The 27,270-nt window shown below is 42.0% G+C and overlaps 2 protein-coding genes across 3 annotated transcripts in view; one reads left to right on the top strand and one right to left on the bottom strand.

Moving 5' to 3' along the window:
• Window positions 1-318: 318 nt before the first annotated feature.
• rtraf (RNA transcription, translation and transport factor) lies at window positions 319-7,176 on the top strand. 2 transcript variants are annotated; one of them, XM_061683457.1, is made up of 9 exons: window positions 319-465; window positions 637-720; window positions 1,482-1,606; window positions 3,859-3,958; window positions 5,719-5,799; window positions 5,877-5,965; window positions 6,047-6,115; window positions 6,610-6,658; window positions 6,748-7,176. In XM_061683457.1, exons 1-9 carry the CDS (start codon window positions 405-407, stop codon window positions 6,900-6,902), a joined length of 813 nt encoding a protein of 270 aa, XP_061539441.1. In that variant the 5' UTR covers window positions 319-404; the 3' UTR covers window positions 6,903-7,176. The 2 variants fall into 2 exon arrangements, with proteins under 2 accessions (XP_061539441.1, XP_061539453.1); XM_061683469.1 differs by lacking the exon at window positions 637-720 and having other exon boundaries at window positions 6,748-7,172.
• Window positions 7,144-27,270, bottom strand: part of nid2a (nidogen 2a (osteonidogen)) — a 65,653-nt gene continuing 45,526 nt past the window's right edge. Inside the window, exons 27-52 of the mRNA XM_061683482.1 lie at window positions 27,095-27,200; window positions 26,881-27,005; window positions 26,702-26,807; window positions 26,487-26,611; window positions 25,910-26,015; window positions 25,698-25,822; window positions 25,517-25,622; window positions 25,305-25,429; window positions 25,124-25,229; window positions 24,910-25,034; window positions 24,725-24,830; window positions 24,498-24,622; window positions 23,496-23,601; window positions 23,277-23,401; window positions 23,100-23,205; window positions 22,860-22,987; window positions 21,861-21,966; window positions 20,845-20,974; window positions 19,783-19,883; window positions 19,524-19,696; window positions 19,322-19,451; window positions 19,070-19,241; window positions 16,782-16,939; window positions 16,450-16,573; window positions 16,230-16,342; window positions 7,144-7,756 (exon numbers count right to left, since the gene is read on the bottom strand). Of these exons, the coding sequence (XP_061539466.1) occupies window positions 7,746-7,756; window positions 16,230-16,342; window positions 16,450-16,573; window positions 16,782-16,939; window positions 19,070-19,241; window positions 19,322-19,451; window positions 19,524-19,696; window positions 19,783-19,883; window positions 20,845-20,974; window positions 21,861-21,966; window positions 22,860-22,987; window positions 23,100-23,205; window positions 23,277-23,401; window positions 23,496-23,601; window positions 24,498-24,622; window positions 24,725-24,830; window positions 24,910-25,034; window positions 25,124-25,229; window positions 25,305-25,429; window positions 25,517-25,622; window positions 25,698-25,822; window positions 25,910-26,015; window positions 26,487-26,611; window positions 26,702-26,807; window positions 26,881-27,005; window positions 27,095-27,200 (3,069 nt within the window). The 3' untranslated portion in view covers window positions 7,144-7,745. The remainder of the gene's footprint in view (window positions 7,757-16,229; window positions 16,343-16,449; window positions 16,574-16,781; window positions 16,940-19,069; window positions 19,242-19,321; window positions 19,452-19,523; window positions 19,697-19,782; window positions 19,884-20,844; window positions 20,975-21,860; window positions 21,967-22,859; window positions 22,988-23,099; window positions 23,206-23,276; window positions 23,402-23,495; window positions 23,602-24,497; window positions 24,623-24,724; window positions 24,831-24,909; window positions 25,035-25,123; window positions 25,230-25,304; window positions 25,430-25,516; window positions 25,623-25,697; window positions 25,823-25,909; window positions 26,016-26,486; window positions 26,612-26,701; window positions 26,808-26,880; window positions 27,006-27,094; window positions 27,201-27,270) is intronic.

Raw genomic sequence — 27,270 nt, 5'->3', positions numbered from 1 at the left:
GTGCCGAGAAAAAAAAAAAAATTATATATATATATATATATATATAATTTTATTTTATTTTTTTTTAAAAACTAATATGTCGTGGTTTATTAATTAATTGTTTTTCGTTAAAACGTAAATTTATGAAATAAATGGTCAATTTTCAAAAATGTCGGTGCCGAGAAAAAAATAAATAAAATTATATATATAATTTTTTTTTTTTCTCGCTCTCTCTCTAAAATGCAGTTGCACTATTTGAATCTGGTTTGCCAACCACTAAAACACCAAAGAAGAAGACGAAGACGGAAGCCGCAAGGCGAGGCAGACTGCTTTGGGCATGCGTGCCGACGTCACCTGAAGGCGACGAGCAGGCTACTAGTGGCACAAGCTTGCATACGTGACGAGTTGGAAAGCCAAACGTAGCAATGTTTCGAAGAAAACTCACCGCCTTAGACTATCACAGTCCGGGTGGATTCGACTGTGCGGGTAAGACAAACTGATATGTACTAATTTTGTTCGCTTCAAGTGTGCGGTTTAGTTACGTGGTCATTACGGCAAGCGTTGTGAGGATTTATTCGATATCCTGTTATTGCGATGAATGAATGGTACATGCACAAGTTGTATGCTGGAGGACTGGTTTACACATCTGCCTCACAGACGCGGGGTTCAAATCCGGCCTCGACTGTGAGGGTGGGTTTCTCCGGTACTCCGGTTTCCTCCCACATCTCAAAAACATTCATGGTAGGTTGACTGAAGACACTCGATTGCCCATAGATGCGAATGGTTGTTTGTTTATATGTGCCCTGGCAACCAGTTCAGGATGTACCCCGCCTCCTGCCCGCAGTAAACTGGGATAGGCTCCTGCACCCCCGCGACCCCAGTGAAGATAAGCTGGATGGAAGTTCTACGGCACACTAGTAGAGCAAATGGCACATTACTAGTCATGCAAAACTGCGCAGTAGTTGACAACGTCCCTGGTGCTAATCGTTCTACTCGTGTGCAGGAATATACCATACAGTAGTGGGGGGGGGGGAAGTAAGACAGTCGTTCTACTAGTGCACTGAATTGTAGTATGCTCTTTGTCTTCATTAGTAAGACACAATTCTACTAGTGCATTGAATTGTCTTTCTATTAACGACTAAGTGTATTAGCACATGGACAATTCACCGGACTAATAGAATAACAAGGGCGCACTAGTAATAGTGAAGTGCTCGATGTTAACTTGACAAATTCATGATGTCATTAGTAGTATCAGTAGCGTGCAGCTGTCTACTTGTGCACTGTTTGACCTCACTTGTAACATTCTACAATTGTGTTCCAGTGATTCTGCTAGTGCCCAAAATTGTCATACAGTGGTGGAAAAACGTTACTAGTAAGAAATAGTCACTATTTGAGTTTGCTGAGTTGTCTTACTAGTGAGGACAAATGGCGTACTAGTACATGGACAATTCAGCGCTCAAGTAGAATATTGAATCAGTGCTATAGTCTGTGTTGGTTCCCAGATGAGACCCAGTTCAGGAACTTTGTGGTGTGGCTGGAGGACCAGAAGATTCGACACTACAAGATTGAAGACCGAGGCAACCTGCGAAACATCCCCAGCTCAGACTGGCCCAAAGCCTACCAGAAGGTGAGTTCTCCCAGCTGGCCTGGACTTACAGTCCACTTCACAATCTAATGACATCCGTTGCACGAGCGTCATCACAAATTTCGAACATATTGAGGCTCGGTTTACATTGCTGCTGTCACTGTAAAGATTTCGCAATGTGTTTATCATTGTGGCTGGTAGGGATGTGGGATACCACTTTTTTTTTTTTTCAGACCGATATCGATACATATCAATACATCTCTACAACTGCCATGGACAGGAAAAGCGTAAAAATGTAACGCAAAAATGTAACCCACTATGGTTGCAAAGCGCTGCAAATTTACCCAAAAATTCCCACAAAAAATTAAGCTGGGGAATTTTGGAAATTAGCCTAAATAATATAAAAATGTTGTCATGCGCAGACATCCATGTAAAATAATAGAATGAAAAAGCATGACAGGTTTATTTTCAAGTATCAAATACAGTATTGGAACGAAAAGGTCAATTCCTTTGTTTTTGTATACTGAAAACATTTGGGTTTCAGATCAAAAGATGAATATGAGACAAAAGTTCAAAGTTCCAGATTTTATTTCATGGTATTTACATATAGATGTGTTAAACAACTCAGGACAGAGCACCTTTTGTTTGAAACTACCTACTTTCAAGTGAGCAAAAGTATTGGAACATGTGACTGATGAGTGTGTCTAGTTGCTCAGGTGTTGCCTTTTAGATTGATTAAACATTAGCTAGTGCTTGTTTTTGGCTTTGTGTTTCACCTGTGAAAACCGCATTTGCTGTAAAGCAAACATGAAGACCAGACAGCTGTCTATGGGAGAAAAGCAAACCATTTTGAAGCTGAGAGAAGAGGGAAAATCAATCAGAGCTGTTGCACAAACAATGGGTGTAGCCAATACAACAATTTGGAACGTCCTGAAAAAGAAAGAAACTACTGGTGCACTGAGCAACAGACATCGAACAGGCCGGCCCAGGGTATCAACAGCAATTGATGACAGAAACATTGTGAGAGCTGTGACGAAACACCCAAAGACAACAGTCAGTGACATCACTGCCGACCTCCACAGAACAGGTGTGATGGTATCACAATCCACTGTTCGAAGAAGACTTCCAGAGAAGAAATATACAGGCCATACCACAAGATGCAAACCACTCATCAGCAAAGAAGAATCGGAAGGCCAGATTGGATTTTTGCAAGAAGTACAGAGATGAGCCACAAAGGTTTTGGAACAAAGTTTTATGGACTGATGAGATCAAGATAAACCTCTACCGAAGTGATGGAAAGGGGAAAGGATCTGCTTATGATCAAAACACACAAGCTCATCTGTGAAGCATGGTGGAGATAATGTCATGGCTCGGGCTTGCGTGACTGCTTCTGGAACAGGCTCACTAATCTGTATTGATGATGTAACTCATGATGGTAGCAGAAGAATTAATTCTGATGTCTACAAAGCCATTTTGTCTGGCAATTTAAAGAAAAATGCTAATTGGGAGAAGCTTCATCATGCAACAAGATAATGACCCAAAACACTGCCAACACAACAAAGGACTTCATCAGAGGGAAAAAGCGGAAGGGCTTAGACTGGTCAAGTCAATCACCGGACATTAACCCAATAGAGCATGCATTTTATCTCCTGAAGGGAGAAATCCCCAGAAAAAAACAAGAACTGAAAGAGGCTGCAGTAAAGGTCTGGAAAAGCATTTCAAATGAAGAATGCAACACTCTGTTATTGCAAGTAAGGGTTATGCCACCAAATATTAAATGCTATTCAGTTTAAGTTAATTTAATAACGTCTGTTCCAATACCTTTGCTCACTTGAAAAGTGGGTGGCTTCCAACAAAAGGTGCTCTATCCTGGGTTGTTTTAACACACCTAGATATAAAAGCTGGAATTATGAACTTTTGTCTCACGATCATCTTTTGATCTGAAACCCAAATGTTTTCAGTACACAACAAAAACAAAGGAATTGACCTTGCAGTCCCAATACTTTGGGAGGTGCACTGGATATTATTTAACAATTATTTTATTGAAGAACAAAAATCATGAATGTTGAGTTAAACATTCCTCATCCCCCTGACCCAACCAATTCAGAAATTGACAAACATGCAGGAGAGGATAACCTGTGATTGCATTTCATTCTTTCCTTCCTGCCCTTGTTTTTGTTTTCCCTCTGAGGGGACAACCAATTAGTGATGAAAAGATTGATTGGTCGCCTTAGGCGAATTGAAGAAGGTACAACTGGCGTCTGTAACGGCACGTGTCCATGTCCTCCGTGCAGTACCTACAGGACGTCAACTGTCCGTTTGGACCGTCTGAGAGAGCGGAGACTGTGGACTGGCTGCTGGGCCTGGCGGTGCGATATGAATATGGAGACAATGGTAGGAGGGCAACGGACACTCCTTTTGTGTATTTCTTGCCATGCTTGGTCAATAGATGGCGCCATCGGAAAAATGAATACTTTGCCAGCAAGCAATGACATATACAGACCCTTTCCCACAAAAAATTGATATCATGGAAAAGTTTATTTATTTCCGTAATTCCATTCAAAAAGTTAAACTTTCATAGATTATAGATTCAGGGCCCACAATTTAAACAATTTCAAGTATTTATTTATTTTTACATAATTTGGGCTTCCAGCTCATAGAACCCACGAAATCAGGAATTGAAAAAATTAGAAGACCGTGACGAAATCACCATTTACTTCTCGTGCTTTTTTTAGAAAAAAAAAACAAGAAAAAGATTAGGGTCGCATTAAATCAATCACAATATGGTACTTTCAAAACGAGATGTTAATCTTCAATACTTACTACACCCCCAAAGTTGACCTAAAAATTCTGGAAAACCCTTCTACCTATGTATAATGCATTTCTACAATGCGTGATTTTGCTTCTACCCATATGATCAACACAACGTATTTTTTCAAAGAATTATTCTGAAGTGAAGCGTTTTATTTGAACATGTCATACTTGTTTATTTACTTGCTCTTATTTTGAAATTCACAGTCTTACTGTTATTGAGTAAATGAGAAAACACACAGTTGTGGTCATATGTTTGATTACCCAGGCAGAATTGATGGGTAAGATTGGTACAATTCTTTAAAGCAAACATGAAGGGCTAGGCAAACTCCAAAGACTTGTTTTGCACTCCTCAGCGTTAACGCCGCTCTCTGTTCTCTCTCTGTTCTTGTGTACAACAGACAATAAATATCGTCACATGGTCGCCACGTAGACATGGGTGGATCTAGTATTATTTTATATCTGTGACCCAGAAATATGTCCGTCCCATTCTCTGCCTGCATTCCCGGCACAGTGGTAGTGAACAACAGCGGGCGATTCTGGAACTGACGGACGTTGTCAATTGCAGTTTAAATGACAAATGGAAACTATTTTTGGACACATTGTTCAGTCCTGACGGTCTGTTTTATCTTATATCCGTTTTATCGGGGTCCGTTTGATCGAGGTTCCACTGAATTTCTATTCTTCTATTCAGAGGCTTCACACTTAGCGACTTTTACACTTAACAGCACCTGTCTTATGCTCTTATTCTGAAAGCCAAAGCATATCACTTCCCGGAAGCAGACACATGGTAACTTTCCCGAATTAGCATCTCGTAAAACAGGCAATGGCTAATGCGAACAAGGCACTTACAGTGTACTTTGTCATTGACGCAAGCAGCTGATTGAAAGCGTATACGCTAGCACCGACTGAGTCACACCCTCTGCTACTAAAGGTTGTACCCTATTTTCAAGTTCATGCAATAATTACAACCGAATAGTTCTATAACGTCTTGCGAGTTGTGTACAACCCAATTCCAATGAAGTTGGGACGTTGTGTTAAACATAAAAAAAAACAGAATACAATGATTTGCAAATCATGTTCAACCTATATTTAATTGAATACACGACAAAGACAAGATATTTAATGTTCAAACTGATAAACTTTGTTTTTAGCAAATAATCATTAAGTTAGAATTTTATGGCTGCAACACGTTAAATATCTTGTCTTTGTTGTGTATTCAATTAAATATAGGTTGAACATGGTTTGCAAATCATTGTATTCTGTTTTTATTTATGTTTAACACAACGTCCCAACTTCATTGGAATTGGGGTTCTTTGATTGTGTTTTGTGTCCCCTCCTAGTGGACAAGTACAGAAACTGTCAACCACTGGAAGCCTCCAGTGAAAGCAGGGCAACGTCGGACCCCCTCATCAACCTCGACAGTAGGCATCACACAGGACAGCCGCAACACGTTCTTGTGGGTGAACTGAGGCTCTTGTGATGTGTTTGTGTGACTCAGGTGACTCACCGGATTTCAAAGCAGGCGTGCTCGCCCTGGCCAACATCCTCAAGATACAGCGGCATGACGATTACCTGGTGATGCTCAAGGTAAGTGCTTAAAGGTTCCCCCTCATCAACCTGATTGAAAGTTGCACACCACCCGGTTAATGGTTTGTCTCCTCCTGAAAGGCCATTCGTATCCTCATCCAAGAAAGACTTTCACCAGAGGCCATCGCTAAAACGAGCCATAGCAGAGAGGTAAATACATTGGCAGAGCACTGTAATGGGGCTTTGAATTTATATTTTGCCTTTTCAGTGTTTGTGCTAGAATTTTCCTCAAACAAAAAAGGGGGGGTTCCTCCTCAAGGGTTCGCATAAGCGTGTGCCCAAAACATTTAATGATTTTGGATACATTATAGATTTTGTATTATTGTGTAATGCTGACATTTTCCGCATTTATCTCCTCCTCCCACATTTCCTGGCTGATTCAAACTGTTCAGCTCATTCAGAGCATCATGGGAACTATTGTACACATTCAAATTACACACTTTTCACAATAAAATTCCTACATTTAAGATATATTTGACACATTTCTTGACCGATTCAAACCATTCCAATTTCAAGTCTGACGGTCGACATTTCAATTAATTTCATAGCATTGCTTTTCAGCCTTTCACACAGAATTCCTACAGAAACTGCATTCTCTAGTTTATTCTGCTAAGGCAGTAAATGTCTTCTCTTTGTGTGTTCAGGGTGTCCCAGTAGCCTTAGACAAGCACATCTTGGGTTTTGATACAGGGGGTGAGTTGCCCCCCCCTCGAAATAAGGACATCCCATGCATGCATGTTTGTGTGTAGGAACATAAATGTGATTTGTGGTCTCCGCACTAGATGCCACGCTGAATGAAGCAGCTCAGATCCTACGTTTGCTGCACATCGAGGAGCTGAGGGAGCTTCAGACCAGGATAAATGAAGCCATTGTAGCAGTCCAAGCCGTCATTGCCGACCCAAAAACAGACTACAGGCTGGGCAAGGTCGGCAGATGAGGGCCATGTGGGATTTCTCTAGGGACTGGAATTATTATTTCAAAGCCTGTGGTTGACATTTTTCTTCTGTGTGACACCTTTTTGTGCACATTGCTATCTTCCATTTTACAAAGACTTGGTTTAAAATTGATACCTCCATTTGTTTTGATTTAGAAAATGGCAGTTTTGACTGGTTATCTTATTGTTCCCCCTTCCCCCGTGTGCGCTTCCACAGAGCTTCAAATTTAAAAAATAAACAAAGTCCAGTACCAAAACACATTTTAATGTTATAAATATCACATCTTATAAAGAGAAAAAAAATCAGAAGGCGGGGGGGTTGGGGCATTATTAGTGGTGCAGGGAAATGGTGGCATAAATGGAGCTGCTGCATTCTGACACAGTGGAGGGAAGCCTCAATGATTGTAATCTGATTACATTCCTCAGTTTGCATGGTTGTTTCCACCTGCTTCCTGTCTTCATGCTAATCTAAATTGAGCTTATCAACTGCTGCACAGCCAAGTTTGGTGCAAACGTTTTACAGATATGTTGCTTAAAACACACAATTCAAATTTAAAACATGTGATATAACTCTTCTGCGCTGGTGGCTAAAAAAAACAAACTTGCATATTAAAAAACAAAAAACAGTAGGGAAAAAAATGGAAATGAGGTACAAAACAAATGTACAAAACATTTAATGTGTGGTTATATTTTGGAGGGATGGCGGAGAGCTGATCCACAGGAAGCCATGTCCCTTTGGGAGCATCCTTTTCCTCTGAGGGACACCAGGAGGGCTCATCACACCCTCGGCTCAAAAATGGCCCCAGAATTTCAGCACCAAAGGACCATGTGGCTGCTGTTCTGCTGTTAATGATTCCCTGAGACACATACACAACACATTTTAGAAGGAATTTTTCCTAAAAAAAATTTCCCTCCCCCGTGAACAGGACCCCGAGATACTTGAACTCCACTTCGGACAGGATCGCTTCATCAACCCGGAGAGGGGACTCCATCCTTTTCCGCCCAGAGGCTGACACGGATTGAGTGGATTTTGACTCCTGCTCCCTCCCACTAACCAGAAATCGATCCCACTCCCTCCCAGTCCCAAGTGTTTAAAAAAATATCCCGCCAAATCCCGAGTGTTTAAAAAAAAAAAAAATCCTGCCAAATGCTGTTTAAAAAAAGACCGCCCGATCCCCAGTGTTTAAAAAAAAATCCCACTCCCACAGAGATTGATTCCTATCTCAAAACAAAATTCCACTCCCCCCTTCTTCCAGTCAATCCTGCTCTGTTTTTCCTTTCTCTGTATAATATATGCAGTACAAAACCGGACTGATCAAGAAACAAAAACAAAAAGTTCAATAACAAATGCCGTATTAGTCCCATAGTTTAGCAATATTTAGCTTGATGCGGAGGGGAAATATTTAAATATTGATTTGATTAAAATAAATAAAAAATAACTGCATTCTGGTTTCACTCCCATCATGGTTTCCACTCAAGTCCATTCCCCGTGACTTTGTTGTCATAGTTCCCATGCTGATCTTCACTCCCATCCGGTGGGAATCCTGAAAAATGTCAGCCCCTATTTCCGACTGCGACCTCAGATTTGGAGGTGCTGATTTTCACCCCACCCACTCCACACTCTTTTGCGAACCACTCCAGTGAGAGTTGAATATAGCGGCTTAATGAAGCCAACAGAACCACATTATCTGCAAAAAGCAGAAACGTAATTCTGAGCTCACCAAACCAGACCCCCTCAACGCTGTGGCTCGAAATTCGGTCCATAAATGTAATGAATGGAATCTGTGACAAAGGACCGCCTCGATGGAGCCCGTCCTCATGAAGTTGGCTGAGTTTGACAAGTTGGGAATGCTGTTGGATAACACGTACAGTACATGCTTTGTGGAAGTAAAGCTGACCTTTCAACAGACTACATGTGGATGTGAAAGTAAGTATTATGTTTAACATGAACGTTGCGTTTGTTAATCAAAGGTAGAATCTGGAGGTTTACGCTAGAAAATAAACACTAGGTAATGTTTCGTTTAAAAACCGCAACGAACAAACCTCCTGACTCTAGATTTCAAGTTTGCGGGCTCATATTTGTGACAAGCACAAATCCATTGCTGCACTCGGCGTAACTTTGCGAGGGGGTGGGCTAGACTTGGTTTTGGTAATTTCGTGGATGAGTGTACACACAGTGCATTTAAAGGTGTGTTGTCTGCGCTGGTGTGGCCATCGTCACAGCCGACTTCAATCCCGTCCGGTCGAAGCGATTTCTTTCATTCCCTTTAAAAGCAGGGCAATAGTCTCGCATGGAGACGTCTCTACATACAGAAGAGGATGCAGTGATCCATGCATGACCGGAGCATTACATTTTAGCAGGTACCCTTATTATTTACAGCATGAGCTGGTGAAAATTGCTGGCGACTTAAATATGTACATGGACCTCGTGTCTTTATCCCGTCCAACGATCGTTCGTATCACCATCACTCGCCTTGAACATTATATTTCTGCAAGCTAACGATAACTATCAACGCAGCAGTTAACTCGATCGTGTCATCAGCTGGTAGTTATTGGAGCTATTACTGCGCACAAAGGAAGTCCACCAACCCTGGACCTTGCGCTTCAGGAGATTTGCTGAAATGATGGCGGAATATCCACCTCAGGAAAATAGAAAAAATGTCCCTCAATTATTTGCCAACAGGGATTGGACTAGCTAACAGAAACAATGACGGGACCTCAGGCAGCTGAGTGGACTCAGAAGTGAAGCTGAATTAGCAAATCCTGCTCAACAGGTTTGCCACCTCTATTTGATTTTTAATTGATTGTACATGCTAAAAAAAATACAAATAATTCAAACCGATTAGTGTTACAGTAACACTCCATTACGGATAAGTCATGCTACTCACGTAGAAGCTGTGGCTAACGTAGGCTTGTTCACAGTGCTAATGCGTTCCTATTTACAAAATATTGGCTCAGGTGTAAAGTGGCCTGGAGGAAGAACTGGAACATCCTTACCAAGCGACATCCAACAACTTCACTAAAGTGTGTGTCTGGGTGTGTTGAACAACAAGAGCTTTTAAGTCAGTGTGTTTCAAAGCTGTCATCATGCACACAATTACACTACACACCAACGTCTTTGAAGCAGGCTGCTGTTATGACAGCGTTAGCCAGTGTCAAGTACACATGACGTGTGCTTGTATGTCAGGGTTGTATGGGGGACAGTCGCAAGGTACTACTTTGGGCATCATCCTGTGTTTAGTGTGAAGCTTTGTACTTAATTTACAGGTGTTTTACAAAGGTTTTGTAGATGACGTCAGTGGATCAAATGACACTGGCGGACGTATTTGGTTTATGGACCACAAGTAGACTTTACACCTGGATGTAAGAGAGATAGACACACACACTCACATACAGACACACGTTGTTTTATGGTGAATAAGGTTGTTTTGTATCACTGTACTGTATGTCCTATATTGAATAGACCTTAAAATTAAACTGTTTTTGTCATACTTTTTTGCTTCATTTCAATGGACATTGGACTGCTCCTTCTGGTGTGTGTGCCTTGGCGCCCTAGAGGAAGTATAATAGAGCCAAACCGATAAACATGAAGACAGGTCAGTCCTCAGTAAGTCACACTAATATTAGTCATTCTTCGCAGAGGATAAATAATATACAGTATGCCTGTGAGTATGTGTTGCTTCACTGTTGTGTTCAAACATCCGTTGCTGAGAAGGTTATAATAACTAGACTTTACACCGACGTCAATGACGTCATTGATCGGCTCCGCAAAAGACATTTACGCTGCGTCGCCATCATCCATCCATCCATTTTCTGAGCCGCTTCTCCTCACTAGGGTCGCGGGCGTGCTGGAGCCTATCCCAGCTGTCATCGGGCAGAAGGCAGGGTACACCCTGAACTGGCTGCCAGCCAATCGCAGGGCACATACAAACAAACAACCATCTGTACTCACAGTCACACCTATGGGTACTTTAGAGTCTCCAATTCATGCATGTTTTTGGGATGTGGGAGGAAACCGGAGTGCCCGGAGAAAACCCACGCAGGCACGGGGAGAACATGCAAACTCCACACAGGCGGGGCCGGGGATTGAACCCGGGTCCTCAGAACTGTGAGGCTGACGCTCTAACCAGTCGGCTACCGTGCCGCGCTTCGCCATCATGCACAGTATAATTGAATCCAAAAGCTAGTTTATTTTTAGCCTTGTCGTGTCTCTTTTGACGTAGTACTGTAAATAACTGACGGCCAATAAAGTTTTTGTTTTTTAAAAACATGCCGGCAGCGTGGGACAGACAACACGTCTGAGACTGACAACACGTAATGCCCAGATCAGACTACAAGACAAATTTGCTCTTTCACGATTGCACTATGTCAGACTACTGCAATAAAATCTTGTATTCCGATTCCACCGCGTCCCGTTTTTTACGATCACTGGGCTTTATCTGGTCAACTCAAATGCGACTGGATACACTCGTTACTGACTACAAGAGTGGATCGCGCCGCGACTGTATTATAAGAAGAAAATGGGGAAAAAAACGTGTTGGTGGTCACCGGTGCTCGGGAGAGGACGTTTGACTAAGGCTTGCTTGAGGTATGTTCACGTACTTTTAATACGATACGGGTTGCAAGCAGGCAACAAAACGTTATGTAGCCTAGCAAGCTAGTACTAGCACTAATGGTTGTGCGTAAACATGCTGCCGTTCTGTCGAATCATGCTGTAAAGTTTCGGTGTGGGTGAAGTAATTTAATTAAAATAAAGTAATTTAATTACAGTAAGGTAGCACCCATTATTTCTGTCATGTAATGTTGGTTTGACCTGACTGATTAGAATACGCGTTCTGACTGGAGAACTTTCCAACCTTGATTTCCAACCTTTATGGAGCCAAGGAACACAAGAAACAAAGGCACACCAAGAAACAAAAATGTCACAAAAAGTGGATACATTAATTACTGTATGTACTTCCTGCCATCTAATAGAAGACCATTCATTTGTTCTGTCTGTCACTATGCCTCACTGGCATAAATAGAGGAACAAAGATACATTATTTATTGTAAATATAATTTTTTGAGCAATTGAGTACACAAGTAAATACAGTAAATGAACAGGTCATTTCAATAGACACATTGCTTCATCTTGTGATCGGTTATCGTTTTTTTGAACTCGCTGATCGGTGATCGGCCCCAAAAATCCCAATGATGTTTGTTAGCCCGTCTATTGTGTCTCCGATTATGTGTTATCTTTAAACTAACCTGCCCAACGTGTACCATAATTTCTTGTGTATAATATGCTCTCGAGTATCATAGACCTACCCCAAAAATCAGGAAAACCCTTCTACCTATGCACCAGTTTTTTGCTGCCTACATGCACATTCTTTGCTACCTACATGCACCAGTTCTTTGCTGCTATCCATGCTCAAAACATGAAGTATTATACATATTTTATTAGGTTTTTCAAATAAATATTCTGCTGTGTGCATGCACTTACATAATACATTTAAAAAAAAAAAACATTATTATTTTTTATTTGAACGTTTGTGTCGCCTTCTCACCATTTATACTCGTGTTCTCAATTTCTCATATTAGCAATGAACAAAGATGGTGATCAATTCAAATCAATGCTCAATGATATGTTAAGTATAACATTAGTACTGTAGTACTAGTACCAATAAATAAATTGGCCGTCTAGTAAAGACGCTAAATCTGATGTCAAATAGATGCAGTAGCAACAGATATTATAATGGGTGTGTTAGAAAATGCATTACAAGCACGTTCTGCGACACTCAGCACTGTTTACAGATATCAATATGGTGGCGCCTGCGAGGCCGCCATGATTGTCAGTGAGCAGCGAAAATTCTGCGGATTATAAATAAATAAATAATATTAGACATTACATATCATATTGCAAGGGCGGCAGGGTGGGCGACTGGTCAGCACGTCTGCCTCACAGTTCTGAGGACCCGGGTTCAAATTGGGCCTCACTTGTGTGGAGTTTGCATGTTCTCCCCGTGCCTGTTTGAGTTTTCTCTGGGTAATCCGGTTTCCTCCCACATCCCAAAAACATCCACGGTATGTTAACTGAAGACTGTAAAATGCCCGTAGGGGTGAATGTGAGTGCAAATGGTTGTTTGTTTATATGTGCCCTGCGATTAGCTGGCGATCAGTTCAGGGTGTACCCCGCCTCTCGCCCAGAGTCAGCAGGTATTGTCTCCAGCACTCCCGCGACCCTAGTGAGGATAAGCAGTACACAAGATGAATGAATGAATATCATATGGCAATTAAAGTACAGTGGTGGTGGGTTGACATAATTCCGCTACAGAACTAGAAGCCGATTAATGTGTTTTTGATGTGCTGGACTACCGTGTTTTTTTTCCAGAACATGTTCTTTTACCCGACATTTTTTAACTTTGGCAATATCAATCTGCCGTCCAGTGAAGACGCTTAACCCGACGCCATCAACGGACGGACGTAGTAGCAACAGGTATGATATGGTCTGGAGGCGCCTGCAAGGACGTCATGATTCTCGGGTGGGCAGTGAAAAGTTACCGTATTATCCTGTCTATAGTGGAATCTCGATAAAACGGACCTTGATATAACAGATATCAGATAAAACGGATCGTCGGGACTGAACAATGTGTCCAAAAATTGTTTCCATTTGTCGCTTAAAATGCCGTTGACAAAGTCTGTCAGTTCCAGAATTGTCCGCTGTTGTTGACTGGTGCTTTGGCACAATGCAGGCAGAGAATGGGACTGACTGACTGTATTTCCGTGTCACAGATATACAATATGAGTGTATCCAATTGTAAAAAACGTACCTCCCGTGCCTATGTGGTGGCCATGTTTAATGTGGGGCATTGACGTGGCGGCCATGTGATAATGATTCTATGTAGTGTGTATGGCGCATAGACCGAGAGAGAGCAGCATGGCTCTGAGGAATACAAAACAATTTTTGGGGGAATTTGGAACATGTTATTTTGGGTACAGTAATGGATTTTTTTGTCAAGCTCTTCGCCTTTGGCAATAGATTTGGAACTATGAAGCACACTAAATGGTAAGTTTTGTCATATCCTGTTTTGTTTGCTTGTTTCCTGTGTGGAATTTTCTGTTGTGTTGCGGTCCCTGGATGTAGGTCGGTGGCCGGAGTCTCTCGCGATGCAGCTGCTGGTGATTTGTCATCAGCAGTGCATTTAAGCATGGGAGACGCAGGAGGAAAATGCTGAGAAATTGTACTTCGCTTGTTGTCATTACATTGCCAGCTTTGTTACATTCTCGCGCATTCCGTCCTGCCAGTAGCGCTGTTCGTCTGCTGTTTTTCTAGTAAGTAATACTGTGTTTTTCTGTTCGTTTCTCTTCCTTGTGTAGGTTAGAGTTTGTTCTCCTAGCATCCTAGCATTCCTTTAGTGTTTTCCTCCTGTGGCTCTCCGTCCACTGTCCTTATTTAAGTACCGGTCTGCTAGATGGGTTTTTTCACGTTGCCCTTCTGTCACGTTACTTTCTGTTTAGTCATCTTTTCACGTCAGCGTGCTCCCTTTGTTGAATAAAGTCTGTGAACATGCATCTTCTGTTGTTTTTCTTTGGTGTCCAAATATATTGGGTTTGACGCAGCCAGAATATAATTTATCGGCCATTATGGACCTCGCTAGCACTGAGCATGTTTTAGAGACTTTGTCTAGCCAAAGGGAATTGGTTAGCCAACATGATCACTCACTCCGGGAGATTATGTTTGCTATCAATGCACTCAATAACAACATTAGTTCACTTGACTCACGCCTTGACCAGGTTTGCGCTCTCCTTCCTGCAACTCCTGCTGTTACAGATTCGACGAAAAGCGTTCCCCCACACACGCCACCTGCTATTCCTGTAAACACCTGCGAGCCAAATATCCCCATCCACCACGTTATTATGGAGATTTTGGATCATGTGGACAATTCCTCCACCAATGTTCCTTGGTTTTTGATCAGTAACCGCTTACATACTCTACTGATCGTTCCCGAGTAGCTTTTGTTATGAGTCTGCTTTCGGACAAGGCAGCGCCATGGGCCATGGCAACTAGATTGAAGACTCTAAATTGATTGAAGACTCTAAATTGCCCGTAGGTGTGAATGTGAGTGTGAATGGTTGTTTGTATGTGCCCTGCGATTGGCTGGCAACCAGTTCAGGGTGTACCCCTCCTCCTGCCCGATGATAGCTGGGATAGGCTCCAGCGCTCCCGCGACCCTTGTGAGGATAAGCGGCTCAGATAATGGATGGATGGATGGATTAGTTTATCCTGTACTGGGCGTTTTAGGCCATGAAAAGAACCCTACAAAACAATAAATTTGTACTGTACAGTAATATGGGTGCCTATGGCCTAAAAACAAAAGTGCTTCAATGTAATGGACAATCGGCTATATCGGACAACCCCCACCGCCCGATTAGTCCGTTCTTTCGAGGTTCCACTGTGTATACATTTGCTATCTTACATATCATATTGGAATTAAAGTACATGATTTTTCACAACCCTAGGTACTGTTATACGTTTATACAATGATATTTCTTTTATTTATGTATTTCACACCCCCACCCCTTATAGCCTAGTATACCGCCTAACCTATATAATATGCTTTATCGACTTTGGCTGAAGAGCGTAAGCCTCACAGTTCTGAGGACCGGGGTTCAGTCCCCGCCTGTGTGGAGTTTGCATGCTCTCCCCGTGCCTGCGTGGGTTTTCTCCGGGCTTTCCGGTTTCCTCCCACATCCCAAAAACATGCATTAATTGGAGACTCTAAATTGCCCGTAGGTGTGAATGTGAGTGCGAATGGTTGTTTGTTTGTATGTGCCCTGCGATTGGCTGGCAACCAGTTCAGGGTGTACCCCGCCTCCTGCCCGGTGATAGCTGGGATAGGCTCCAGCCTGCCCCCGACCCTGGTGAGGAGAAGCGACTCAGAAAATGGATGGATGTATGGATGGCCTTTTGCTGATTTTTTTTTGTTTTTGTTTCCCCCCCCCCCCCCTTAGGAAAAAAGGGTTAGCATATTCTACATGAGAAATTCTGGTAATTCTCTTTGTTTTATGTTTAGTTTGACAGTAAATTTCACCTGGAAGCTGCAATAAACAGCTTGAAGCGTCTTTTTTGAAGAATTGTTCACTAATTCTATTTGCCAAATGGCTGCTTGTTGTAAAATAAGTTGCGTTGAGTTCACTGCCACCATACAGCGCTCATCTCAAGTTTTTACTCTCATTTCAAAGCAAAAAAAATAAAAAATAAAATAATGAAAAAAATAGGTGTCCAAGTACAGCACCTTTGTCCATATAGTGTACAATAAACTGTGGAGGGTACTGCTTATATTGGCTCACCTGATAGACAGTGGGATGTTGCTATGGCGATGCCATACAGGTGAGACCTCTGCTCTGGCAAATATTCATCAGTGAGCGTACCGCTGTCTTTGCTGACTGTGATTACACCGTCCCTTCAAAGAAGTGTTGAGGGAGCACAGTGTAAGCAGCAGCACTCATTGGTTTTGAGATAAGTTCATGGATAAAATTCAGTTGTGTGAAAATAAATGAAGATCCTCACCTCCTCCAGTCAGTGTAGTAGAAGTGGTTTCTGTGGTACACCATGCTAAATGGGTAGTTGAGGCTGGGGTTTACTACTCTTCGCCCTGAACCATCTGGGAATATACACTCTAACCGCTTAGTACCTAGCACAGAGAGAGAGAGAGAGAGAGAGAACAATCCAAATGGTAAGCAATCATTTTGCTTAACTCTAACATATTGTTTATAAGAAAGCATTACATTTTTATTGATGTCAAATGTCAACACGGGTCAAATTTGTCCCAAACAGTAAGGGGTTAAGATGAGAAGTGTCCAGCTGAAGAGTAAATGTGGTCTCCCAGGTGTTTTGTTTACCTGCATCGGCCCAGCAGATGTGCCCAGAAGAATAATCGTAAGTCAATGCATTCGGCAAACCAATACCCTCAGAAACCACCACCCGGCGGTTCTGTCCATCCACTGATGCGCTCTCAATCTTGGGAGCCTCTCGATTCCAGTCTGTCCAGTACAGAGAACTGCAACGGGGTACAAAATGATTTGGATTGGACCATTTCCGCTTTTATTTAATATTATAAACACAATCAGTTAACTTTGTGCACAATAACATACATGCACAAAAAAGCTGTATAAAGGTTGCTTGAGTATCGGGTTTGCAGGACCATGTGAGAGCAGGGGCGTGCAGCGATAGACCCAAAGTGGTGCTTATGAGAGCGTTGCAAAAGTGTGTGAGAATGTTTCAGTAGTTGTGTGAGAGCATTTTAGGAATGTGTGTTAAAGCGTTTCAGTCGTGTCTGCAAGTGCTTCGGTAGTGTGTTTGTGAGAGTGTTTCCATTGTGTGTATGAGAGCATTTCAATTGTGTGTGTGAGAGGTAATCCTGAATTATATTCCGGATGGCAGCTCATACACAGCCCAAAAACATTTAAGTTTATTGAAGATTCAAAATTATCCATCGTGTGTGAACGTGACTGGTTGTCTATTTTTCCACCTCTTGTCTAAAGTCAGGAGGCATAGGTCTAGAAAATGGATTAATAACTACAGTAGAACATTATAGTCAATTGAAAGCATACAAGAGGAAGCAATAATATTGGTCATTTTTCACAGTATTGGTGTATTGTCAAATTGGTGTATTGTCAAATAGACATTGGGCTATGCCACCCCGACTATCGATCGCTAATTGGAATTAAATATGGATTTTTTTTTTTCCTATGTGTTTGCATTAAGTTAGCGGGGGCATTCCTAATTTGTTTGGTTGTTTTAAATACATAAGGTGTAATTCATTTAGTTTGATGTTTTTGTTTGACAGTAAACTTTATCTGGCAGTGGCATTAAACAGCATGAAGCGTCTTTTTTGAAGAATTGTTCCAGTTCCTGCCAAACTGCTCCTTAATGTGAAGTGAGTTGGGTTGAGTTTGCTGCCACCATACAGCGCTTGTATCTCAAATTAAAGCAATATGTCGGCCAAACGACAGCTCGTATCTTGAAATACTCATAAGTGGGGTCACTCATATCTCAAGGCACCACTGAACTAAAAATAACATGAGATTATTGAAAAAGCAAAACTAGTAGAGTCTTAAGACTTTTTTGCACGATACTTAACACATCCAGATATCGGAACCACCCTACAGTAGGGAATAGAACAAGTTCAATCAGCTAATCAAAGATGCTCAGCGGGATGATCACAGTTTTGGTGTGTGTGTGTGGCGTGGGGGGTGGGTGCTGACGTACATGTGGCGAGTCTATTGGGAGCAACAAGTAATACACACCACATGTGCTATCAAATTCCAAACACATGCACACACACACACACACAGTTTGTGGCAGTTAATCAGTTTAAAAAAAAAAAGGTACATTTGAACAGATGTTTGTGTAAGAGATGCTCACCGATGTGTATGTTTGTCGTCATTTCATTGCTTTTCCCATTAGTGTGTGGGATGTACGTGTGTTCGTGCATATGTGTGTATGTGCGTGTAAGCGTGGCACACGCATGTTACGAAATTAAAGAGCACTAGCTGGAACTTAAGTGTGCACACACACCTATACGCACGCACACGCACGCACGCACACACATACACACATGCATGAACACACATTCAGTTGGCCTGAAGTCAGAAACTAAACTGTTACAAATATTTTAGATTACCTGATTTGGCTGTTGTGTTTAATGATGGATTAAACACACAAACACACTTTCCTCCTCTTTCTAACCCACACGCGTGCACAAACACACACACACACATAAACCTGTTGATGATCTGTAATTAGTTGTAATGATGAAAAGCAGATGCTATTCCTGAAAAGTAGACTGACTATGGCCTTGTGCGCTCACTCTGAATTCATGAGTCTTGGCGGCCGTCACTAAGAGAGCACTAAAATTTGCTCGTGTCTTACAGAGAGTAAACACATGTTGCTAAAAAAAACCCAGTGATTGAAATTTTATCAACTAGCGATGGACTTGTATGGAGGCTGCGATGTCACCAGTGTGGAACAAACTAGACTCAACAAGACGTCTTCACTAATGAATGAGATACAGACAGTGGATCACCTATGGGATGTATCACTGGGAGGTTTCTGGCTGGGTGTTTTTTTTAATTTTTATTTTTTTAATAGGAGGAGGAGGGTCGTGGTTAAGAGAAAAGTGGATTACCCTGTGGATGAGACCACGATGATGGCCCGGGGGTTGACCAAGTCTTTGTCAAAAAGCGTCCTTCTATCGCTGCCGTCCAAGTTGGACCTTTCAATCAGGTCAGGGTTGGAGTCCACCCAGAACATCAGCCTTCGATTGACATCCACAGCTAAACCCTCTGGACTGACCAGATCTACAAGGAGCAAATTGTTAAAAAAAATAAAAATCACTCAAAATATTAGCTAGTGTATAAATGTGTTTGTGATCACTCACTCGAGTTAATGAGTATCTCTGGCTCAGCTCCTGGCACCATTAATGCTCTATTAATGGTCCGTGCCGACAAATCAGTCCAATACACTTGGTTCTGTCTGCAGTCATAAGATAGACCAACAACTATGGAGCCCTGCATCCACGCACATTGGGAAAATAGTTATAATAAAGTAATTCACACCAAAGTGTCCATCTATGCATTTACATGTAGAGTCAGTAGTGTTTTGGAGCGGCTTGTATCTAGTCTGGTCCCGTTGAGAGGAAGTGCTCCTATTTTCTGTCCCTGTGCGTACAGCAGTGTGATATCAGTGTTAGAGGGAGGAGTCACATCCAGGCGGGGTAATGGGTGTACGGTTGGCGGGGCCACTGAGGGAAGGCCTACAACAAAATAGGGGGGGAAATTGGTGGGCACATGTATCGGAAGGTTTTCACATATGATGCAACAGAAATCATCCAACGCTCACATGCAGGCTTAACGACATCATTTGACCTGGTGCCCGGAACTTCTCGCCCATCCTGGTCCACACACCAGCAGTAGGTGGTCTCCCCATAGCACTGGATTGGACTGATGCCAGAACCGTTAGAATAAATCAAATCAGTCTTATACAAGGAATGGTGCTGTATGGCAAAGTGATACTCTGTGCTGAGAAGAATTTGTACTTTGGTACTCTACTTAAGTAGTTCTTTTTGGCTTTTGCTTTACAACAGGAGTTGAATCAGTACTTCTACTTTTACCAGTCTTATTTTTCTACACAAGTATATGTCCCTGTCAGAATAAATGTATTCTAAATTTGACACACCACAGAGAAGTATTGTAAACAACCCTGCCAAATTTATATAGTAGAATAGTATATATATATAAAAAAAGGCTCCAAAATTATGAAAAATCAAGCCCTTGTGTCCGCTCTTGAACACTCTCCACTGAATGCTCTGAAACCACACCCCGCTCAACTGTTAACTGTCAGTCAAATACCTCTACTACAACCTGGAAAAATGGATGCCACTTCGTCTAGCATCTTTCTTTTGCCTACACATAACTATGTTTGAGCTGCAAAAATATATTCGCTTAAAGCCTAGCTCCCCCTGTGGTGCGACAACAAAACACTCAAGCAGCCACGCCAGCGCACTATCCAAAGGGAAGATGCATTTTCAGAGTGTAGCCATGCTAACTCCACATCGCAATTGTGGCGGATAATTGCTAATGCAAACGAAGGCACTCAAGTTGTTATATACTGTACAGTACCTGTAGTAGGAGAGAGGCGACCGAAGCCGGGCCCAGGTGCGTCACTGTGCCCTGTTTTAGTCACGCCCCCCAAAATTGGGAAAATTTAAATACGGAATAACAGTTTAATGCTACATCTCCACAAGTGAGTCGGAGCATGTTTTGAGCAATTATGTTTTAATATGTATAATGTACTTAGAAACAAATCTCTGAATTCAATTGAAAGGGTCTTTAAGTATAGAGTGTGAGTACTTTTGCCACATACATACAGTAATTGGCTAGTCTAGCACAGATGAGCAACTACCTGAACTGTCCATCTGGCTCACACTGGGGCAAGTACTGTTGCGGCTCTGGCTTCCCACCGTAATGCTCCATTAAACTGATCCTCCAGCGTTCGCACACACTCTCGGGACGCCCGGTCGGAGTCACGTGAACTGCGAGAGACACATCGACAAAGTTAAACATCTCTGTTATGATTTATAGTCATCCCTTGTGCTTATTCTCAGGGTGTCTGTGTAGATTCTCAGTCAACCAGGTCATCGTAATCCGCAAAGGTTGAATTGAAGCAGCTGGACACTTGTTTGTTGAAGACGTGACCAGCCCCAGGGGACACACACACACCAGAGAGATAAATAGGGAGACTCCAAATCTAAAATTTAGAACTGAAGAAACCTTTTGGATTAAAAGTGAAATGTTTTCAACGGACAAGAAGAGTCCAGCTGCCTCGATTCAGCCTCTGCAAATTATTCTCAATGTGTTTCTGGCTTGAGTTTACAGTATATTACATCTACAGTATATGGGAAGTGTGTGATTAATTGTGTGGGACTTTGTTGACACACATACACACTTTGTCTTGCCTTTGCGTTTATCTTTTAAAATCCCTATAATAACTCACTTTGTTAGAGAGCTTTAAAAGCTGCAGCTGTTAATCATAGAAGACTGCATGTGCCAAAATGGAGAGGAGGAGGATGATAGCGGTGGTTTATAAATAAATCACATAGAAAATCCGAAGCCTACAACTCAATCTCAGGTGACAACAACCTTTTAGGTGGGTGGGGTAACCATGAAAAAGCAGGCTGTTAGCTGTTTGGTTGCCAACGAAACAATCCATCCGTCTTCCCACAAAACAAACTCTGAAGATGTTTGGACAGTCATAAAAGTAGTTTACAGCAAGAACTTCTTTTAACCTATACATGTGTGTGTGTGTGTGTGTGTGTGTGTGTCACAGACAGCGAGAGGGTGAGTAAGGACATTAGGGCAAAGGGTAAAACAAAAAAAAAAGGACATGAAATGTGTGGATGAAGAATGGTCTCTGCTTACTAGGACCGTCACAGTCTATAGGAGAAACACCAGGTGGAGTTCTTGTTCCTGCTCTCTCTTGACCGTTGCTGTCCACACACCAACATTGTCCAATGGAACCATGGCACTAATGCATAGAATGATAATGATTTGATACGATAAAAATCAGTTTCATACATTTAAACTTACATTTTGATGTAAAGACCAAGTCGTTGAAAGTAGGATACAGGATGTACATGAAACCCCCGCTATATCGCGGTTCACTTATTGCGGTCCCGCTGTATTGTAGATTTTTTTTGGGTCAGTATTCCATCCATCCATCCATTTTCTGAGCCGCTTCTCCTCACTAGGGTCGCGGACGTGCTGGAGCCTATCCCAGCTGTCATCGGGCAGGAGGCGGGGTACACCCTGAACTGGTTGCCAGCCAATCGCAGGGCACATAGAAACAAACAACCATTCGCACTCACAATCATGCCTACGGGCAATTTAGAGTCTCCAATTAATGCATGTTCTTGGGATGTGGGAGGAAACCGGAGAGCCCGGAGAAAACCCACGCAGGCATGGGGAGAACATGCAAACTCCACACAGGCGGGGCCAGGGATTGAACCCTGGTCCTCAGAACTGTGAGGCTGACGCTCTAACCAGTCGGCCACCGTGCCGCTGGGTCAGTATTATTACAGTTATTATTTTTTTATACTGCTTGTACAATATTTTTTGTTATCCATTGCTTTTGCTCCTCAATATATTATGTGTTTACAGTAAATGTGTTTTTAGTTTTAAAATTGTGTTTAAGGAAAATATTAAATGCTGTGCTATAAAAACATGCCTAGGGTGTATTTAAATAAGGTGTTTCTATATTTCAGATTTTCACTTTTCGCGGGGGCGGGGGGTCTGGAAACTAACCTCAGCGATGGAGGGGGTAACTGTATTCTATACTGAAACGTCTGTTAATAAAAATATAAGTGCAATATACGATATATAAAGACAAATGCTTGAAACATTATAGAATCTCAAATTTACCTGTTGTGGTGTGTACTGTCCGTTAGCATCACATTGAGGTACAAAGGCTCCAATGAGAGGAAAGCCCTCGGGACTGGTGGTCTGTACACTTTCTCTGTGGTTTTCACAAAGGGCTTTAGGACGTTCATCTAAATATTTGTTTGAGAAAATGGAAAGAACAAGTATTGTAAAATGTCTATCAACATATAATCAAAGAAAATTATCAATAAAACATCTTTTTGCTGAGAGTCTGTTTCTTACCCTGTCTCTCACAGTCGATGGGTGTGGTACTAGGTGGAGTTCTGGTTCCAGGTCTTTCCTGACCTTGGCTGTCCACACACCAACAATGTCCTGTAGAGCCTTGACACTGAAACAGCAATAACAATTACAAACATAATTTTGAAAAGACATTATGCCTCTAATTTAAATAGTGGTTACTTGTTGAGGTGTGTACTGTCCATTACTATCACACTGAGGTACGAAGGCTCCCACTAGAGGATAACCTTCGGGACTGGTAGTCTGTACATGGTCTCTGTGGTGCTCACAGTGGCTTTTAGGGCGTTCTGGAAAGTAGAGTTCATATAATATATTAGATTTCAATCTTATTTAATACAGTCACCCTTGCACACTAACACTGAAAAACATTTAGGTTAGGACCTGAGTTATCACAGTCAATGGGTGTTGCACCAGGAGGAGTTCTGGTTCCAGGTCTTTCCTGTCCTTGACTGTCCACACACCAACAATGTCCACTTGAACCATGACACTGGAACAAACATGAAGTTTCAGTCCAACCATTCTTCTATCTATTCTTATGAAATATCAATACACCTATTGAAGGAATTCAGCTGATCTGAATGGCCAGACCCGCTTGTTCAGTCGATGTAAATCGACTTTCCTGGGCAGCCTCACCTCCAGAAAGTGGGAATGCACCCTTAGGTAAAATTACAGCCATAAAACTTGAAGATCGCATACTGTATGCGTCCTCCGACATTGCTTCCTATTTGGAAAAGGTGTTAGTGACTCCATTGAATCTGCATTTATAAGCCCAGTTCATGTCAGCAGGCTGGGTTGCCAGGTTTTCACGCAGAATCTTTTTTTTTTTCCAAAAACAAGACAAATGGCACACGATATTGAAAATTATTATTTTTAAATATAAACATGTCAGGTCTGTACTCTATGTCAAGTGGGGTCTTATAAATACCTAGGCAAAGTAAAGTGCTGTCTTTCATGAGTTTTAGCCAAGCAGGTTCTAAGTCCTAAAATTGGCAACTTAAGTCTGACTTGAATCAAGTCATGTGACTGGTCTCAAACCTCTGCTAAAAGATAGCCAAGCTTAGTAGAACTCCTCTAGATTGACACCCCTGTTTACCTCAGGCATCCACTCTGTTTCAGGGGTTACCATTCCAATGGGCAACAAACACCTTTTGACCACAGCTTTGACCGGCAGCTTTAAAGCAAGAATTGCAGGCGTAGAATATGACTCATTCGGACTCAACATCCTCTATCTCTCTTGGGGTCCAGTTAAAGAATTGGGAGTTTAAGATCAGACAGGAGACTGTCCAACATTCCTAGCACACACTCACTAAAAGCATCCAACATGGATGCTGACGTCCCATTACACAAAAAAAGATACATATTCTTGATACGTCTTTTATTTACCTGTTGAGGTGTGTACTGTCCATTAGCATCACACTGAGGTACGAAGGCTCCCAATATAGGATAACCTCCTGGACTGGTGGTCTGTACACTGTCTCTATGCTGCTCACAGTGGCTTTTGGGATGTTCTAAAGATTACATTGCAAATTTATATATGATTGAAAAATACAGGACAAGTATAAGAGAGTCATTGTAGCATGTAAACTGTAGGAAAGGTTAGGTTTTAGCACCTGGTTTGTCACAGTCGATGGGTGTTGCGCTTGGAGAAGTTCTAGTACCAGGTCTTTCTTGTCCTTCGCTGTCCACACACCAACAATGACCACTTGAACCGTGACACTAAAATACCCAACACATTTTTTATCGCATACTGTAGATTATATACAAAAGACAGTACCTCAGACTGTTTAGCATTTACCTGTTGAGGAGTGTACTGCCCATTAGCATCACACTGAGGTATAAAGGCTCCCACTAGTGGATAACCTTCTGGACTGGTGATATGTATACTGTCTCTGTGCAATTCGCAGTGGCTTTTAGGACGTTCTAGAGATTACATTGCAAAGTTATACTTAAATTGATCATGTAAAAGAGTCATTACAGTGTAAATACAAAGAACAGTTAAGCTTTGGCACCTGGTTTGTCACAATCAATGGATGTTGCACCAGGAGGAGTTCTAGTACCAGGTCTTTCTTGTCCTTGGCTGTCCACACACCAACAATGCCCAGTAGAACCGTGACACTAAAATTCACCGTATGTTTTGGTCGCATAAATGACATACAAAACACATAATCCCTAAAACATTTTAGAATTTACCTGTTGACGAGTGTAGTGTCCATCAGCATCACACTGAGGTACAAAGGCTCCCACTAGTGGATAACCCTCTGGACCCGTTGTCTGTATACTGTCTCTGTGCTGCTCACAGTGGCTTTTAGGACGTTCTAGAGATTACATTGTAAAGTTATGCTTTAATTGAAAATGTAAACGTCATTAGAGTGTAAACACAAGGAACAGTTAAGCTTTGGTACCTGGTTTGTCACAATCAATGGGTGTTGCACCTGGAGGAGTTCTAGTTCCAGATCTTTCTTGTCCTTGGCTGTCCACACACCAACAATGTCCACTAGAACCGTGACACTAAAATACACAATACATTCTAGTCGCCTATTTGATAAACAAAGGACACAATGCCTCAAACCGTCTAGAATGTACCTGTTGAGGAGTGTACTGCCCGTTAGCATCACACTGAGATACAAAGGCTCCCACTAGTGGATAACCCTCTGGACTCGTTGTCTGTATACTGTCTCTGTGCACCTCACAGTGGCTTTTAGGACGTTCTAGAGATTACATTGTAAAGTTATGCTTGAATTGAAAATGTAAACGTCATTAGAGTGTAACCACAAGGAACAGTTACGCTTCGGTACCTGGTTTGTCACAATCAATGGGTGTTGCACCAGGAGGAGTTCTAGTACCAGGTCTTTCTTGTCCTTGGCTGTCGACACACCAACAATGTCCAGTAGAACCCTGACACTAAAATTCACCATATGTTCTGGTCACATAAATGATATACAAAACACATAATGCCTCAAACCTTTTAGAATGTACCTGTTGACGAGTGTAGTGTCCATCAGCATCACACTGAGGTACAAATCCTCCCACAAGTGGATAACCCTCTGAACTGGTGGTCTTTATACTGTCTCTGTGCAACTCACAGTGGCTTTTAGGACGTTCTAGAGATTACATTGCAAAGTTATACTTGAATTGAAAATGTTAAGGAGTAATTACAGTGTAAACACAAAGAACAGTTAATATTTGGCACCTGATTTTTCACAGTCAATGGGTGTTGCACGTAGGGGGAGTTCTAGTTCCAGATCTCTCTTGTCCTTGGCTGTCCACACACCAACAATGTCCACTAGAACCGTGACACTAAAATACACAATACATTCTAGTCGCCTAGTTGATAAACAAAGGACACAATGCCTCAAACCGTCTAGAATGTACCTGTTGAGGAGTGTACTGTCCGTTAGCATCACACTGAGGTATAAAGGCTCCCACTACTGGATAACCATCTGAACCCGTTGCCTGTATACTGTCTCTGTGCTGCTCACAGTGGCTTTTAGGACGTTCTAGAGATTACATTCCAAAGTTATACTTGAATTGAAAATATCAGAGAGTCATCATAGAGTGTAAACACAGGGAATGGTTAAGCTTTGGACCTGGTCTGTCACAGTCGATGGGTGTTGCACCAGGAGCAGTTCTAGTACCAGGTGTTTCTTTTCCTTGGCTGTCCACACACCAACAATGCCCAGTAGAACCGTGGCACTAAAATTCACAATGTTTTCGTCACAAAAAATATACACAAAATACATAATGCATTAAATCTTGTTTAACTTACCTGTTGACGAGTGTAGTGTCCATCAGAATCACACTGAGGTACAAATGCTCCCACTAGTGGATAACCCTCTAGACTGGTGGTCTGTATACTGTCTCTGTGCAACTCACATTGGCTTTTAAGACGTTCTAGAGATTACATTGCAAAGTTATACTTGAATTGAAAATGTTAAGGAGTAATTACAGTGTAAACACAAAGAACAGTTAATATTTGGCACCTGATTTTTCACAGTCAATGGGTGTTGCACGTGGGGGAGTTCTAGTTCCAGATCTCTCTTGTCCTTGGCTGTCCACACACCAACAATGTCCACTAGAACCGTGACACTAAAATACACAATACATTCTAGTCACCTAGTTGATAAACAAAGGACACAATGCCTCAACCCGCCTAGAA

Source organism: Phycodurus eques, chromosome 1 (assembly GCF_024500275.1).
Source record: "Phycodurus eques isolate BA_2022a chromosome 1, UOR_Pequ_1.1, whole genome shotgun sequence".
NCBI classification, from domain to species: Eukaryota; Metazoa; Chordata; class Actinopteri; order Syngnathiformes; family Syngnathidae; genus Phycodurus; species Phycodurus eques.
Note: the sequence above shows the minus strand (reverse complement) of the source record. Positions and strands in the feature narration are given on the sequence as shown.